Here is a 17591-nt window from a genome sequence, read left to right as displayed (position 1 = left end):
AAGTATTATTATTTATTTTCTTTTAAATCGTACAGACCCCAATTGTTTGAATGATATTGTATATTTAGAGGGTTGTAGGTGTTTATAACTTAAAGTTGTTGTTTTGTCATCTATAGGCATTTTTCACTGAGAAATACACCCAGGAACATCCAAATGACCAGGAGAAGATTGAAAAACTAAAGGATCTGATTGCCTGGCAGGTAATGATATAATAAAACCGCAGTACTGGGTTATATATTGAATATTCATGAGGTGTTTGCAGGTGATATTAAATTAAGCTATATTTTTTATGTTTTTTTATTATTATTATTTGACAGTTAAGTTTCCAACAGCTTCCTCGTCACTTCCCATAAATAAGAGTTTCAATGTTTTAAAGTAATGTTTGATTTAAAGTTAAGCAGCCACATGCTGCTATCTTTGCCAAACAATGTATTCTTGTAAATTGATTTAAGCTGTCCTTTCTCAAAGAATTGATTCAAAAATAAAACTGTGCATAACTTCTCTCATAAGTTTTCATAAGCAGCATGCTCGATGTGAGATCACAGTTCTTCAGAAGATCTTAAAGCATCTGTCACACAGTATAAATATCCAGCATGAGGTTTTATTTAAAGGAAGGTCTCCCGGGGATTCACTGATGTACATCTACATGTTGGTTGAAGCAGCACGTGTTTGGTCCTGCAAACTGACTTTATCATCAAATCTAAAGCCTTTTATCGCTCTGTACTCAGTCAAAACACTGATGATGGTTACAGGGCAGAGCAGCACATCAAATCCTCCGGCTGTGTATGTGTGTGAGATAGAGATCTACTAAAGATGATCTTAGCACTGATGAAGCTTAATTTATAACTGTTTAGTGGGAAATGTATCCCATGCCAATGACAAATAAGTTTTTATCTTTCCAAAAAGAACATCTGCTGTGTCATACGGCACAACAACACGTCGCTCGCTGATGTCTCTTTTTGATGTTTTTTTTCTCTTTTTTTGTGCTATGCTGTAAATCCTTTATTTAACTTGCTTTAAATTGCTTGTAAATCTCTCAGTATACCGTATTATCACATAATCTTAGATTTGATCCTTTTGTCAACTTGTTTTCTTTCGGTTAATAAAGGTTTTGTATTTGTTTCTAAAAGTCAAGTCACCTTTATTTAAACAGTACAGCATTTAGGAAAATAGTGTGTCAATAATGCAATGATGTCATTATCCAGCTCAGTTAAGTTTAAATCTAATGACAATCTTACATAGGCCTTTTTCAGTTAAAGGCGAGATAATAAGACGAGACGAGACTGAACTATAATGTTATTTACCGGACATTCAAAATGCATCCTATAGACTATTGTCCTTCAAATCCTATAGACTATTGTCCTTTCAAAATGTGCGTCCCTGTCATTGGATTGCGATCGGATAAGGGGCGTTTGCATATCTAGTCAGTATAGCAGCCGCAGTGGATGGATAGGCTAATAAAACGCGAACTAGCGATCTGAAACAATGGCCTCAGCACCCGAAGGGCTAGGGATAAGGTAAGCAGACGTCTCATTTTTCCCGGGAGTCACAATTCGTTGTCGATTAACTTAAAGTTAGTGAAGGCGGGTCTTGATGCTTTGAAGGAAATTGAGAAGCCTTCACCTGTTTCATTTGACCTCCAATGAGCTCTGATACAGTTGATTTGACCCATCTCACCTTCGTCTGCAATGTATACTGTATTGTACTTGTCTTATTGTGCTTCTTTTTTGTTTTTAAATATATAATAATAATATTTTTATAAGTTGCTTCTTTTTCACTACTGTTAAAGGGATAGTTCACCCAAAAATGAAAATTGTCATAATTTATTAAATTTTTTTCAAATTCAGTCCTTGATTCAAATTTCTCATAAGCTTAATTGATTTGGTCTAAAGAGAGACGAATTAATGATTCTTTTAGTTTAAAGACTACATATAAAAATAGCTACCAAAATAATTTTGGTAACTATAGTTTGGCTAAAACTACTGACTAAAAGTAATGACTAAAAGTTGACAAAAATGCAATGACTTTTCGTGGACTAAAACTAGACTAAATGTGACTAAGACTATTAAGCATTTTCATCTCAAGATAAAGACTAAATCAAAAATGCCTGCCAAAATTAACACTGCAGTGAGGCCTACAATCAGCTGTTTTCAAAATAAATACAAAACCTGTGCTAATTGAAAGAAGTCAAGTTGATGAAAAAAAAATTAATCCAATATTTTGAAATATAATGAGAGATTTACACGAGCGCCATGTTTTTAAGATGCTGTGTCAAGTTAAAATTTAAAACTTTTTTGTGTAAATGCACTAGACGATCGTGTATGACCGTTTGCAGCATCTTGCACGAGCGCCATGTTTTTAAGATGCTGTGTCAAGTTAAAATTTCAACTTTTACATGCAACGGCAGTCATCGTTGTCAGTTCCAAAACAGTGGACCAATCAGAAGACCACATGGGCGGAATTAAGTGTTGCAAGCTTTTGTTTACAGTAGCAACTGTTTTATTTGATATTATTATTGCAGTGTGTCTCAAGACCCTCGTGTTCGGTGCTGCGCTTTAAAAAGAAAAAAAAAAACATTCCTTAGCGTGTGTGGACGCCCCTAACAAGGTGTGAAAGAAATCCTAAAAACAATTATCCAAAAAAATCATATGAATTGTATCATGTTTTGGCCTTTTGTGCACGTTTCAGAGGGCTTAAAGTTCTAGTAATCACACAAGGCAGTCATGGAAATTCATTGGTTAAAACATGTTGGAACAAATTTTTATGCGTCTCCTGTTTGACTTTGACTTGTTCTCTGTCGTGTGTGTGATGAATAGTCATCAGTCTGAGCAGCTGTCCGAGCGTTCAGCCTGTTTGTCTGATCCGGACGCACGTCGTATATAGTTACTCTCAGCACATAAACGCTTCTGTTGTGTAATGGTTATTGAAGGACACGTTCTCTTCAGGGACGTGGACAGAAATGTAACGACAGAGAGAGGCTGGTGTGTCGATGTGTTTCCAGGCAGATGTAAAGATAGATGGCCGCTGATGAGCTTTTCCGTGAGCAGAACAGATGTGAGGTTTTGATGTAACTCTATATAGTTTGTACAAGGGATGGAAAACAAGCCTGTCAAACTCTCTCTGCTACAGAAAAGCTGCTGGAGATGTGTGTTTGCTGGATAAACATGATCTGTAGCTTCCCGTACTGTATGTCAGGAATGTGTGGAGAATCATGCTTGTCTCTTCTTGAGAGAGATGGCAACAAATTTTGATGCTTTTGATTAGTTGTCATCTACAAATTACAAATGTTTCCTTTACATTTTATTTTATTACTTACAGGGTCATTTCACATTCAAAAAGATTTGAAATATTGTACAAGGCCAAACATATTGTGTTGCCATGTCAAGCTAAATTAAATAAACATTAGGTAATATATTAGGTGCAGTTTGTTAACAATTAATGCATTAGCGATCAAAAAACTACAAATAAACAACAGCTGTTTACAGTATTTATTTGTCTAGGTGAATTCAATGTTAAGTAAGGGCTGATGTACATCCAGCCTGTTGTTCTCGCAGAATAAACCCCGACAGGGGGATCAGGATCCCGACACGAAGGACCCCGCTTATTACACGGCTACTTGCCACATAAGTAAGTAATTAGATGCAAAATATTGATTTGAGTTGAAATATTTGAACGCAAGCTTCCGTGAAGACAGCACTTGCGAGCAAGCGGCAAATTCAAACTAAACAGACATTTAAGGGAAACGGTGCAGGCAAACCACGTATTACACAACATTTCACCACAAAATAATTAAGGCAATAAAAGAATTAAGACAAAAATGTTTTAAAACCTTACCAGTTTGTTAGCTCTCTTATAATCCATTACAGCATACAAAACAATCATAGCAAAATGTCAGCAGCTGCTTTGTATGAAACGAGAGCGAGTCTGCGATACCAGGATGACATAATTAAACAATTGTACACCATTTTGAATCAAGTTTTAATATTTTATTAGCTAAACAAATGCAAAGCTTCCACCAAGAAAAAAAATAGTTCAAGCAAGAGTACAGCGCCGACTGCTGTTACCCGGATGAGCCTGTGTTATTAGCTTTTACAGGTTTTTCCCCCACACACACCATCAACAGATTTAACTAATAATTCCATTAAATTCATTTGAACCCTCTACAACCCCCATAAAAATTTATAAATCCACAATAATTCACTGTTAATTTTATTACTTACAGTGTAAATACACATAAAAAAAAATAAAAAAAAAATGTTTCCTTTACATTTTATTTTATTACTTACAGTGTGTATATACTTACTTATAAATACATATAAAATATATTCAAAGACAATAAATACAGTGGTGAACACTAGTGTTTTCAGCAGCTAAAAATGGTTTTAAGTCAGTTATTTCTATCTTTTGTTATAGTGTGTCAGTAGGAAATATCAGTTCACATTTCCAAACATTCATTTTGCCATTAATTGTGATAATCAGTGAGATTTCCGTCTGACAGCAGCCAGTGCTCCACACAGAGATGTGATCTGATCATCATCAGTCTGTCTGGAGTGACATGAAGAAACAGAACAAACTGAGACACACTCAATCCAGAAGAACTGTGCCAACGTCTCCAAGATGCTTCAAGAAAACTACCTGCAAAGCTCGCTGAAAAATTATCCACAAGTGCACTGAGTGCAATAGGATACTCACACCAAATGTTGATTTAATTTAGTTAATAGAAGTTATTTGATAAAGACAGCATCCTCATTTTACAGTATTTTTACACAAGTGCCTAAAACTTTTAACAGTACTGCAGCTTTGCAGGGAGGTTTCTTGAGGCATCTTGGAGACATTGCCACAGTTCTTCTGGATTTAGTCCGTCTCAAATATAGAACATTTCTATATTTTCTATATCTGTTTATAATAAAAAAAATAACTGAAACTAAAATTAAAACCAAATAAAAAAAAATGTGTTACTTGAAATAAAATCAGCATTAACTGAAATTTTAGCTAGTTGCAACATTTCTCATTTTAATTTAGTTTAACTTGATGTACTTAATTAAAACTGAAATAGAAAATACATGTACAGACAAAAAAACTACAAAAGATAGCAAACATGCACAGCAAAATTCCTAAGATTGTAGCTCAAATTATAATGAGAATAGAAAATCTAAAATTTAAAACTGATTGAAAATATGAATATATCAAATAATAAACTTTAGTAAACTACAGTACTGTTTTAGTGATACTAAAATAATACATGAAGCAACAGCATTTGGAGAAAAATCTGTTTAAAAACAAAAAAGCATTTTTGATATTCAGTTTAGAAAAATGCTTGTGATGACAAAGTAAAAGTCATTATGCACATATTAAAGAGAGACCATTTTGTAAAACAACACGAATGTATTTCTGACATGATAGAGGCTGTTTGATGCCATTTGTTGAATGTATCAATCATCTTGTTTTTGACTGGAGCTTTTTATTTTTCCTCACGTATTCATGTCATGTCAGGACATTTGCATGAGATGAGTTACAGCAGCTGTCATCCTGTCACAGAATGAAATACGTCTCATGCTTTGTCTTACCTCAGATGTGTTTTAAAGACACGACGACACGGCAAAGACGACAATAAGCTGAGTCGCACAAATCAGTTATGGAGAAACGAATGAAACACGGTTCAGAAAAGCTCTGTCTTTATTATATAGAGCGTTCCTCAGAGATGCGTTGTAGCCATCTCACCGCATTATTTACACTTTTAAGTTCAATTGTTATAGCTTTGATGGTGTTCGGCTCATTTATATGAGCAGATGATGAACATTAATGACTGTAATGTTTATGCAATCACAGACGAATGCTTTAACCGTGAAGAATTTGCATTTGACAGCACAAAAGGAACCCAAAGCCACTTTTTCGGTGAGATATGGCGATCAATACACCCCGTCCTGAAGGTAGAAGTGTACATTTTTTCACATGCCGCTATCGATGCTCTGTCAGAACGGTGTAAACAGCGGTGGAAAGGCAGGACAATCCCCCTGCAGATTTCAGCTTTTGATTAGGTTTGCTTTCCCTGTTTGGTCTCAGAGCGCAGCCGAGTCTCTTATATACAGGACTGGGCTGATCTGTGTGAATGTGCTGCTCTCTCAGCTGTTATTCACAGAAGTCAGGTGCTTTTATTTGCGCCGCTTCATTCATGTTAGCCTGCATCTTTCACACTGAGAAAAGCACTTAACTCAGGCAAGAGCAGGAGCTTCAGCTGGTAACGTAGCATGAGGATCTGGTGAGTTTATTGTGTGTTAACGAGGAGCAATTCATCCAGCACTGTGTTGATGGACTGTGTGATCATGCATGTGAAAAATCGAATCATTCATGTCTCTCTGCCAGCTTGCATTGTCATAAATGGGGCAAAAATGTCACGGCAAACTCACTTTCAGAGCCTCTATGTGATACTAGATTAGTTTTAGGGCAGATCACAAGAATTTAGACTTGTACATGAACTCCAGATGAACTCAGATGATCTCAGATGTCGCTTCACTCATAAGTGCACAAGTGCTCCAGTTTTAATTTTTAACTTTTGCGTATTTGTAAGTATATTTTTGCCTTTGTAGAATGGTACACAATGACCATAATAAGAGTTGCGAACAATCTCTTTGTGATTAATGCCTAGTTTTTATTTTATTTTATTTTAAGACATAATAGACTACAACCTTTTATTTTGCTATGTTTGTTTATATGAATTTTTTTTTTTTCTTCTCCAGCAGAGCATAAAAAATATTCTAAAGAATGTTGGGAGCCAAACAACCAGGGTTCTTATAGTTAAATAAAACTTAAACAAAAAAAATGTTGCTTGAACTAAAATATGTTTTTGTTATTCTTGAAATAAAATACAAAATATATAATTTTTTATTTCAGCTACATTTTTCATTTTAATTAAGTTTGCCTTGCACTAAAATGCACTAAAATAACTAAAACTAAAATCAGAAATTTAAATAAATGAAAAATGACAGAAACAACTAAATTACTAAATGTAACTAAAATGAAAATAAAAACATAAAATATGAAGATAACTGATTCAAAAAAATTATATATATATATATATATATATATATATATATATATATATATATATATATATATATATATATATATATATATATATATATAATATTTTAATAAAAAATGGTATATGATAATAGTAATATTATTATTGTTATTATTCAAATAATAAAAACTATAATAATTCCTCAGTAATACTGAAATAACACTGCAAACATCATTGGAGTAAAGTATCTGGAGCGGTCGAATAGGGCATCTATACATATCTATGGGTATTACCCCCCTGCATATTTTATTGTGTGACATGATTTACACACAGCGTGTGTCTTCTCCAGGTCGTGCTTACCAGGTTTTTAGAATAAAATATATGTAAGTTTATGTGTTTTCAGTCCAAACCCACTTCTGGAGGACCCGTGTGTTGTTGAGTTGAGCTCCAATCCTAATCAAGCACAGCAGGATTACTAGAAACGTCATCATACTCATGACCTTGGGTGTTTGTACCATATGTTCTACTATTTATAACAGGAAGATATTCAAACTGAAGGAAAGCATTGATGATCTCTGCGTTTGAGCACTGAATTCTTCATTCCGTGTCCATATGTGCTCATCAGTTATATTTTCAGTCAGAGTTCTCTGATGAGACGTATGTGTAGTTGTGTTTGTGTGATTTGGCAGCCTGCTTTTGTAGCGGTTTTGCCACTCTACAGTCTACCCAGAATTCCCTCACTCTGATCATGTTATAAAGGTCTGGGTTTGCCTGGAGACACGAGCAGTGCTCTATCTGTCTGTATCTCTTTCTCCTTCAGAAACTCCCTGCGGTGCTAACAACCCTTATTAAAGCAGGAATCCTCTCACGACTGTTGAACTGCAGGAGCATCTGAACAAACTCCGCATCGCTTCTGTGTTATGTAGAATTCAGAGCTCGAGTTGGAAAAATCGTGCTACAGTATATTGTGTATTTAATAAGGGAGCTATAAAATTATTTAGCATAAATTATCCTTATGTACATTTGTTTGTTAACGTGATCGTGTTAATTAAACTCTTCACCTGTATAGAGCAAGCACCAACATATTTAAACAAATATTCATGCATTTAAAATTAAGTACTTAAATCTGTAAACTTTACAGATACTTATATATAAATGTTTAAAAAGTAAATATTTCAGATATTTAAACAAATAATTAAACATTAAGGGATTTAAATATTTAAATGCATTTAAACAAATATTTTTTTAAAACATTTCAATACTTTAAATATTTAAACAAGTATTCAGAAATCCAGATATATTTACCTGAGACACAAACAAGTATGCAGTTTGGGTCAGAAAAAAATGTTTTCCATTTGAATGAAGTTTATTTTTTTCTTCATTGGCACATTAACTTGATTTTCACTTATGTGATGAGACATATGTCACATTGCTTATCTGTGTGTCATTGACATATTTGTACTGGAAAACAAGTCAAAAACTGCTAGAAAATTGTTATAAAGTGCTTTTGTTCTTTCAGAGATAAAACAAAAGTATGATCTCTGTGTTTTTCTTCTTTTCTTTCGAGAGGTTGTTTAAAATTCTGAAGAGAAGCTTGATATCTTTACTTTCATGGTTGATGACCATTTTGACGTGAGCGCGAGAAAGTGTTCCTCTCCATCGCATTGCGCTGCATTGCATCAGTTGAAGGGGAAGCTTGTTGGAGTTTTTGGTTCAGAAAAACCTCATCTTTATAGCACTCTGATTTACTCTCATAATGTCTGGAGACAGCAGCACCTCTCTTTGCAATTAGCTGAGCAGTTCAGATTCTGTGTGTGTGTGTGTGCGCACATTCAGCACTGTTATATCCTATCTGATGTGTTATGCTTTATTCTGTACATTCAGATTAGCAGGAGACTTTTTGAGTCATATTTGAGAGAGAACGCAGTGCTTTGTGCGATGACTGCTTGTGCACAAAGGTTTGTTTGAAATCCTGTGTAATATGATCCGTCTTTCACTGTAGCTTGCAAATAAAGCCAGCGCCGGTGCTTTAGTGGCTGGTTGCCTGTTTTATGTGTCTTGTCAGGCCAGAGATTTTATGTAGAAGACAGAAAATTGAACCTCAGAGTGATATTTCAGGCCGAGGTGAATCACTGCGACCGAGAGGCTTGAGTAAATCAGTCCAGAAGAGCTACAGGTTACGTCTCACTTCGACAGTACACATCTAGTTGATTAGTGAGGTTGACTTTGGGGAGAATGCTCAGTGCTTTCATTTCATTTACAATATTTATTTATCTTGGTTAATGCAATGGTAATGTAATTTATTAATATACCGTTGTTCTTTATGATGTCCATTTATTTGTATTTATATTAGGGCTGTCAAATGATTAATCACGAGTAATCACATCCAAAATAAAAGTTTTGTTTACATAATATATGTATGTGTACAGGGTATATTTATTATGTATATATAAATACACACACATAAATTATATATTTAGAAAATATTTACATGTATTATACATTTATATATTTTTTATATTCTTATATTTTATATTATATATAAATATATTTAATATATAAACATAACATATTCTTCTTAAATATATACATGCATGTGTGTGTATTTATATATACATAATAAATATACACAGTATACACACATATATTATGTAAACAAAACTTTTATTTTGGATGTGATTAATCATAATTTATATGCGTTTATAGAGAATAAAATTTATTTGTATTTCATTTTACTGTATAGACAAATGTATGTGTTTATAGAGAATAAAGACATTATAAACTATAAAAATGTGCTTTTATATATTGCTTTGCAACCAAAAAAAATTGCAGTCAAAAGAGGTTAGCAAAACATTTTAAAATAAAGTAATTACATAAGGTAATAAGTATATTAAGTCAAAGTATATTTTTGGTATTTTGTTTTTGTGAATGCATGTTAAAGAGCAGAAAGTGCTTTATTTTTTTCCCTCACATATTCATGTAGGTTGATTTTTGGGGTAAATGCTCAGTGATTTTGTTTGTATTTTGTTTAATTAGTTAACATGGAATTATCATAAACTAACAATGAACATCAGCTATTTACAATATTTATTTATCTAGGTTAATGTTAATGGTACTGTAGTTATATACAGTTGTGAATATACAGTTGTTAGTTTTTGTCATTGTAGTTGTAATGGTTCCTTTATTTTATTTTACTGTAGACTATCTCTGTGGCTAAATTAAAAAAAAGTATTTATATAATAAACGCATTATAGAAGCAATACAAACATTTAGTTTTCTATACTGTTTTGTAACTAGAATGTGTATGTTTTTATTTGAATTTTAAAGCGCTTTTGAAGAGCTTTATGGTATTGGGTCTAGATAAACATTTGTTGAGTGTGTCTTTTATAACGGTTCCTGTCAGTGTGAATGCTTTAGTCATTTTTTCTCAAGTTTTATGTAAGATTGTGGTTTAATTGCTGTGCTTTTGTTTGTCTGCGTCTCTTTCAGATCCCGAACCTGGCAGAAGGAGTTCGTATCCACGGCGAGAAGGTGACGGATGCTCTTCGTCCGTTTCACGAGCGTTTGGAGGTGTGTTTCAAACAGCTGAAAGAGAAGGTGGAGAAGCAGTACGGCGTCAGAGCACTAGTGAGTCCCAACAGACGGTCACTTTCCAAATCATGCTGCATCACGCCTTCATCATTCACTCCGCCATAACCATCAGCCTTCACACATTCACGAATGTTGTTCATCACAGCTCGCTTGCATGCATCACATGACCTCAGGATGGACTCTTACCTCACAATACAAACAGATGGCTATGAACTATTACACACATTCTGTGTCTGATTTATGTGTTGCATGTTTGTCTGCATTTGTCTGTGTTGGGTCTTGGTTTTTCTTCCTCACTATCTTGGGACGCTGTTTTGATTTGCTCACTGGGCATTATTATTTAAATGTGCTGCTTTATGAAGATAAGCTGCTTTAGAATATGTATTGTGAAAAGCACTATAGACATTTTGTACTGAATGAAGTCATGGCAGCTGTTAGATGATTATGAGGCATTGTGCAATTGCAGTTTTAAATGCTGTTACTGCTTAAATAGAGCTGTAAGTCTGGCTTATTTTTCAAGGTAACTATAAAAAAATCCTAACAGTAACTCATAGTATTATCAGGCTGAATACTTTTTTGTTCATCCGCTATGACATTAAAATATTCATGTAAAAATAAGTGCTTTTTTTTAAAGCTATTTTGTTGTAAAACTGATTTTTTAACAACTTTGTGTTCAAAATTAATTCTATAATCATTATTAATTAATATGAAAAAAATGACACCATTATTTAAAATTAAGATTTATACATCATCTGAAAGCTGAATAAATAAGCTTTCCCTTGATGTATGGATTATTAGGATCGGACAATTTTTGGTCGAGATACAACTATTTGAAAATCTGGAATCTGAGGGTGCAAAAAAATAAAAAAACTGAGAAAATCATCTTTAAAGTTGTCCAAATGAAGTTCTTAGCAATGCATATTACTAATCAAAAAATAAGTTTTGATATATTTACCATATGAAATTTACAAAATATCTTCATGGAACATGATCTTTACTTGATATCCTAATGATTTTTGGCATAAAGAAAAAATCAATCATTTACCCCAGAGACTTAAGACTCAACACTCAACTACAAACACACCCCACAGACTTAAGACTGCTTTTGTGCTCCAGGGTCACATATATACTCGGAAATGTAAGAAAAACCCAGAATTGCAATTGCTTGGAATTCAGAGCAGAATTGTGAGAAAAATAATTATATCTAACAGTTCAGACTTTGATCAAGTCCATATTGCTAGAAAGTCACAATTACATGGTGTGAACAGTCTTCCATAGAAATTTTTCAAATGGTTATTTTCCAAGAATATACATATATTTACATATTTAATGCACACATGTTTTATATATATATATATATATATATATATATATATAATATATATATATATATATATATATATATATATATATATATATATATATGTTTTAATTTAAATTATTTTTTAATCAGTTCTATTATGTTGTTAATCAAATTATGATAGGTTTATCATCAAAATTGTCTTCCCTATAAGCCTGCTAGTTTTTTGTAACACCTGCCACAAACTTAATCAAGTAGTTCATCAGTGCTGTTATTGAGACTCATTACCTTTTAATTAGGTCTAACTTCACTGACAAAACATGCCAGTCAATGCTTCATTTAATTTACTTTAAAAAAAATACCGTTATTATTATTATTATTTATAATAAAAGAGCGTAAGTTACTTAATGCAGCATTTTAATATATGATTGATGTCTCATTTTCTAAAAACTTTTGAGTAAAAAGCTTTTGCAGTTGTAGTTGACCCATATACAGTTTAAGACATCTCACCTTCTTCCTTTTACAAAATATTATCCATGTTCACATAGAAAATCATGTGTGTAGCAAAAATAAATAAGATTTGTAATTGTATTAATGCTACTGTTCAATGATAAATAATATTTTATTTATTTATTTATTTATTTTTTATGATAATATGTCTTTGCTTTTTGGAAATATGGTTTGATATACTAGACTAGATTTTTTCGTGGCATGTTGTTACACACACACACACACTTTTTTCCCATCATTTTTACTGCATTTGGTGTGGGAAAACCTTAGAAAAGTAGAGCGAAAGTTTCCACAGCTGTGTTTGGAGACGCACTGAGTGATTGTGTGTCTTTGTAACTGTGACACACTTACAGTCCCAAACACACTGTAAAGAATCGTGCCCCTCCTCTGGTCCGAACAGACATGCTGAGATCTCTGACAGGAGAATGCTGGAGGAGGGAATGAGAGACGGGAAGAAAAGAGTACGGCAGACAGGTAGAGAAAGAGAGTGAGCGCATGAGAGATAGAGAGAGAGAGAGAGAGAGAGAGAGAGAGAGAGTTGCAGTAGCTGGCAGTTATTGATCGCCGTGCTCTGCCAAGGCTCTAGAATTAGCAGCAAAGCTTTCTATACAGTGTGTGAAAGACTGAGGACGCGTCTGTGCTACATGTATCTGTTTCAAGGACAGCGCAGGACAGGAGGAAGACAAGGAAGGTATGAGCAGTTCATAATCTCATAATGTACATACGAGATTCACACAGAAAGAGGCAAAGGCTGTATTAAAGCAATGAGAATCAGCAGGAACATACTCACACTTGGCCTGTTCATCGAGTCGGTGTGTGTGGTCTGAACTCTTAAAGGGATAGTTCACCCAGAAATGAAAAGTCTGTCATTAATTACTCACCCTCACGTCATTCCAAACCTGTAAGACCTTCATTCATCTTCAGAACACAAATTAAGATATTTTTGAGGAATTCTGAGAGGTCTCTGACCCTCCAGAGAGAGCAAGGATCCTACCACGATCAAGGTCCAGAAACGTAGTAAGCACATCGTTAAAATAATCCAAATTAAAAGAATCCGAAAGTCTTACAGGTTTGGAATGTCATGAGGGTGAGTAATTAATGACAGAATTTTTAAAGAACTGATGAAATGTGGTGTGTTTCAGCCTCCCGTGTTGGACGAGCGGCGGGGCAGTCGCCCGCATTCAATGGTTCGCTCCTTCACCATGCCGTCATCTCAGAGGCCCCTGTCTGTCGTGTCTGTGACCTCCATATCATCAGACAACTCTCCCTCCAGACCGGGATCAGACGGGTAAACACACACACACACACACACCATCCAGACCACTGCTAGAGCAATGTGCAGATATTTCACTTTTATTGCTTTCTTTCATTCTTTCTTTTTACTGTTTATACATACAGTATGGTTTAGAATGCATTAAATTGATCAAAACAGTAAAGACACTTATAATATTACAAAAGATTTGCCAATAAATGCTGTTTTTTGTCTTTCTATTCATCAGCCATTCCTGAAAAGTCACTTTCTACAAAAATATGAAGCAGCACAACTGTTTTCCACACTGATAATGAACAATGCTTCTTGAGCTGCAAATTAGCATATTATAATGATTTCTGAAGATCATGTGACACTGAAGACTGGAGTAATGATGCTGAAAATTCAGATTTGATCACAGGAATAAATTACATTCTAAAATATATTCAAATAGAAAACAGTTATTTTAATTTGTAATAATATTTCACAGTATTACTTTTTTTACTTTTATTTTTTGATCAAGTATATACAGCCTTTGTGAGCAGAAGAGACAGCTTTTAAAAACATTAGAAATCATACTGGTCCCTAAACTTTTAGACAGTAGCCTTATTATTAGTTAGGTATTATTATTTATGAAATTTTGATTTCATAAATAAGTTAATATAGTATATTATATAATTGTTTCATTACTTGAAATAAAATAAATATTCACTGAAAGTTAAATAATAAAAAATGTAAATAAAAAATTTAAAACAATGAAATACTAAAAAAAAACTAAAACTAAACATAAAACCTAAAAGAGCTATATAGATATATTTACAAAAACAAATAAAAAATACAAAAACAACACAATAGCAAAAACTTCAAATAAAATTAAAATAAAAACCAAGAATATTAACAGACTATGATAGAATATTTACTAAAACATTGACTAAAATTAAAAACCGAAATCATTAAAAAAAAATCTATTCAAAATACAAACAGAAACTATGATAGAATATAAAGGATACTAAAATAGCACTGCAAGCCTATAGTAGACATACTGTACGTAAAACAGGAGTTTCTAATCTGGGTCAAAACCGTTTAAACAAGAAGTAAAATGTTTCATTATTTAAATAATGATCTCTCTCCAGATATCAGCATCAGCCACTGAAAAAGCCACATTAGTGGAGTGACTTATTTTCTTCATTTAGCCGTTACAGGAGGACTAGCACAGAACACTTCCTAGGTTAGAGTGACTTTTTCATTTCTGTCCTTTGTGATTTCTCTTAGCATGCGGTTGGTTCTCATGCACACTTACAGCCGTACTGCACTGAATCACCTGCTGTTTCTCCAAGAATCATCAAGAATTCATTATATTTCACTTTAAGATGTTCCATCAGTTGAGACAGACTCAGATGTGTGTATGAGTGTTAAACGCCTGTGATCTCGTGGCATGTCTCTGTTCCCTGTCAGGTTGCTGGCAGTGTAGCGCGGCGGACACACAGATGCCAGCCTTAAGGATTAATTAGTGCATGTTTGAAGAGAGCGATTCTATCAAGGGCAGCGCTTCACAAGAGCTTTCATTTGATTAGTTAATCCATCTCATTAAAGCGCTTTGATTCGCTTGAGCCCGACATTCTGATTATGAGAGCCAGAGATTCTGCTGGGCGTCTTCGCTGCTTCCCGCTGTACAAAACCGCCCGCGAGTCTTATTATCGCCCAGGTCAGCAGATATGAACCACACTTTAATGCAGAGATTCTCTTTTGCGGGAGCACGTTTGCATGGATGATGTACGATTTCTATCCGGCATCGCTGCGTTTTTAAGAAACTAGTTTGTTCTGAGCTTTGGACCTGAAATCCAATAGTGATGACACAGTTTTTCTGTGCAGAGTCGAGCTGTCTGGGTTCACGTACGCTTGTGCTAACAAATACACTTTCTGTGGTTTTCATTTACTTTATGAAACGGCAGATAAGGATGGAGCCGGCATGAGAGCGTTTTCGAGTCAGTGCTGCTGCATCTTACGTTCATCAATCATGGGCTTTTGTGCTTTGCAAACTTGAACATTTAGTTTCCTATGGTTTATTAAAGACCGTTATTGCAGATTTTGTTGATTTAAATGTTATTTGGGTATCATTAGCTTGCTGGCATAATGTTTTCTCAAAAATATGAAATTGATTTATGTATTTTGATGCAAGCAATGTTATTTTTTAACAGCTTAGTATATAGCTCTCGTAGGGTTATATTACATCTGGATATTGTTATACATTATATTCCAGCAATTATTACAAATTAAGAACTTTTAAACATGTTTAATGGGTAAAAAAACATTTAAACGTTTTACAAAAAACATATTGATATATATTTCTGACCCTTTTTTTGCATTTTAATAATTAAATTTTTTATGTCCTTATTTTAATATGACTATTTTCAAATTAAAAACCTTTTTCTTCAGAAAATGTTTAATGAAAACAGAAAATAAAAATTTAAAATTAAAAATATATTAAATATATTATATTAAAAATGCAAACTTTTTTTTTTTTTAACCTTATATTTATTTTTATTTAAATTTTAATAATTCAAAAACCATATAAACATTATAATTAAAATTATAAAAATTTTAATTATTATGTTTTCACCTTTTATTTTTTATTTATTTTTTATTTATTTATTTATTTATTTATTTATTTATTTATTTATTTATTTATTGGTGAGGCCTGTAAAAATATAGCTCAATAACAAAATTGGTTGACATCAAACTCACTAGGATGGCAGAAAAAGAAAAAAAATCCCAGGTCTGAGCCCTGATCACTAAGAATAACATGTTATAAAAATATAATGTGTCATTTTCAATTAGCTAATATGATTGGTTGCCATGACACTTGAGACTGAACACCAGAAACTTGCTTTTGAGTTTACAGTTAGAGCAAAATGTCAAATGAGTGCTAATATTTGCTCAAGACTTCATAAGAGGCTTCTCTGTGATATTAAACAGCCCAGAAGTCTTATCCAATAAAACACAGCCGCCGCTCGATTATCTGCATCCTCCTCTTCTCTCTCTCATCTGATAGATTTGCCTTGGAGCCTCTCTTACCAAAGAAGCTGCACTGTAAGTCTCAGGATAAACTGGATCGAGACGAACCTGAGAAAGACAGGAAGGAGAAAAAGAAAGAGAAAAGGAACAGCAAACACCAGGAGCTGTTTGATAAGGAGCTGAAGACGGCTGAGAACCCGCTGCAGCCCAGTGAGGCGGTCATTCTGTCAGAGACCGTGAGTATCTGTCCACACAAATCCATGAGCAAATAAAGACTTGCTCTGCACTTCAAGACAAGTCACTGAAAGTAAACTTACTGCATCAAGCACCAAATCACACACCAATGACAAAAGTTTGCTTTTGCAGCTGCATAAAAAGAAATGTTAAATACACTTTAAATTAATTGGTTTTTTTTTTGTTTAAATACATTTTTTTAAATTTTAAATTTATTATTTATTTATTTATATTTTTTCAAAACTCTCTCTTACTAAGTATGCAATGTGTGTGTTTTTCTTTTGATCTATGATAAGTAATTCTTTCTTGGGAAAAAACACAAGTCCTTCATTTTTTCATGAAAAGGCTTCTTTTTCTTTAAGAAAGTATCGTGTGTGTATATATATATATATATATAATATATTTATAATTATATATATATAATATATATATATATATATTTTTTTTTTTTTTTAATGAAATAAAGCGTTTCATGCAGTGCTTTAACTACAACAAAAACAATTAAAAAAATTTAATTAAAAAAGTTTTAAAAAATGAAATAAAGCGTTGCCAATTAATTGAAATAAAGCAAGTTGAGGTACTAAAGTTATTAAAACTAAAATAAAACTTCAAGAGATATTTAAAAAAGCAGAAAGTTTTAAATATAAAATAATATTTACTAAACTTATTCA

General features: G+C 33.2%; 1 protein-coding gene across 1 annotated transcript in view; it reads left to right on the top strand.

The window, feature by feature from the left end:
- Positions 1 to 17591, top strand: part of dock1 (dedicator of cytokinesis 1) — a 238154-nt gene that overhangs the window by 214363 nt on the left and 6200 nt on the right. Inside the window, exons 46-49 of the mRNA XM_042735997.1 lie at positions 117 to 200; positions 10511 to 10648; positions 13565 to 13710; positions 16724 to 16922. Of these exons, the coding sequence (XP_042591931.1) occupies positions 117 to 200; positions 10511 to 10648; positions 13565 to 13710; positions 16724 to 16922 (567 nt within the window). The remainder of the gene's footprint in view (positions 1 to 116; positions 201 to 10510; positions 10649 to 13564; positions 13711 to 16723; positions 16923 to 17591) is intronic.

Source organism: Cyprinus carpio, chromosome B12, assembly GCF_018340385.1.
Source record: "Cyprinus carpio isolate SPL01 chromosome B12, ASM1834038v1, whole genome shotgun sequence".
Taxonomy (NCBI): Eukaryota; Metazoa; Chordata; class Actinopteri; order Cypriniformes; family Cyprinidae; genus Cyprinus; species Cyprinus carpio.
The sequence above is the reverse complement of the archived record's forward strand: the minus strand, read 5'-3'. Positions and strand labels throughout refer to the sequence as shown.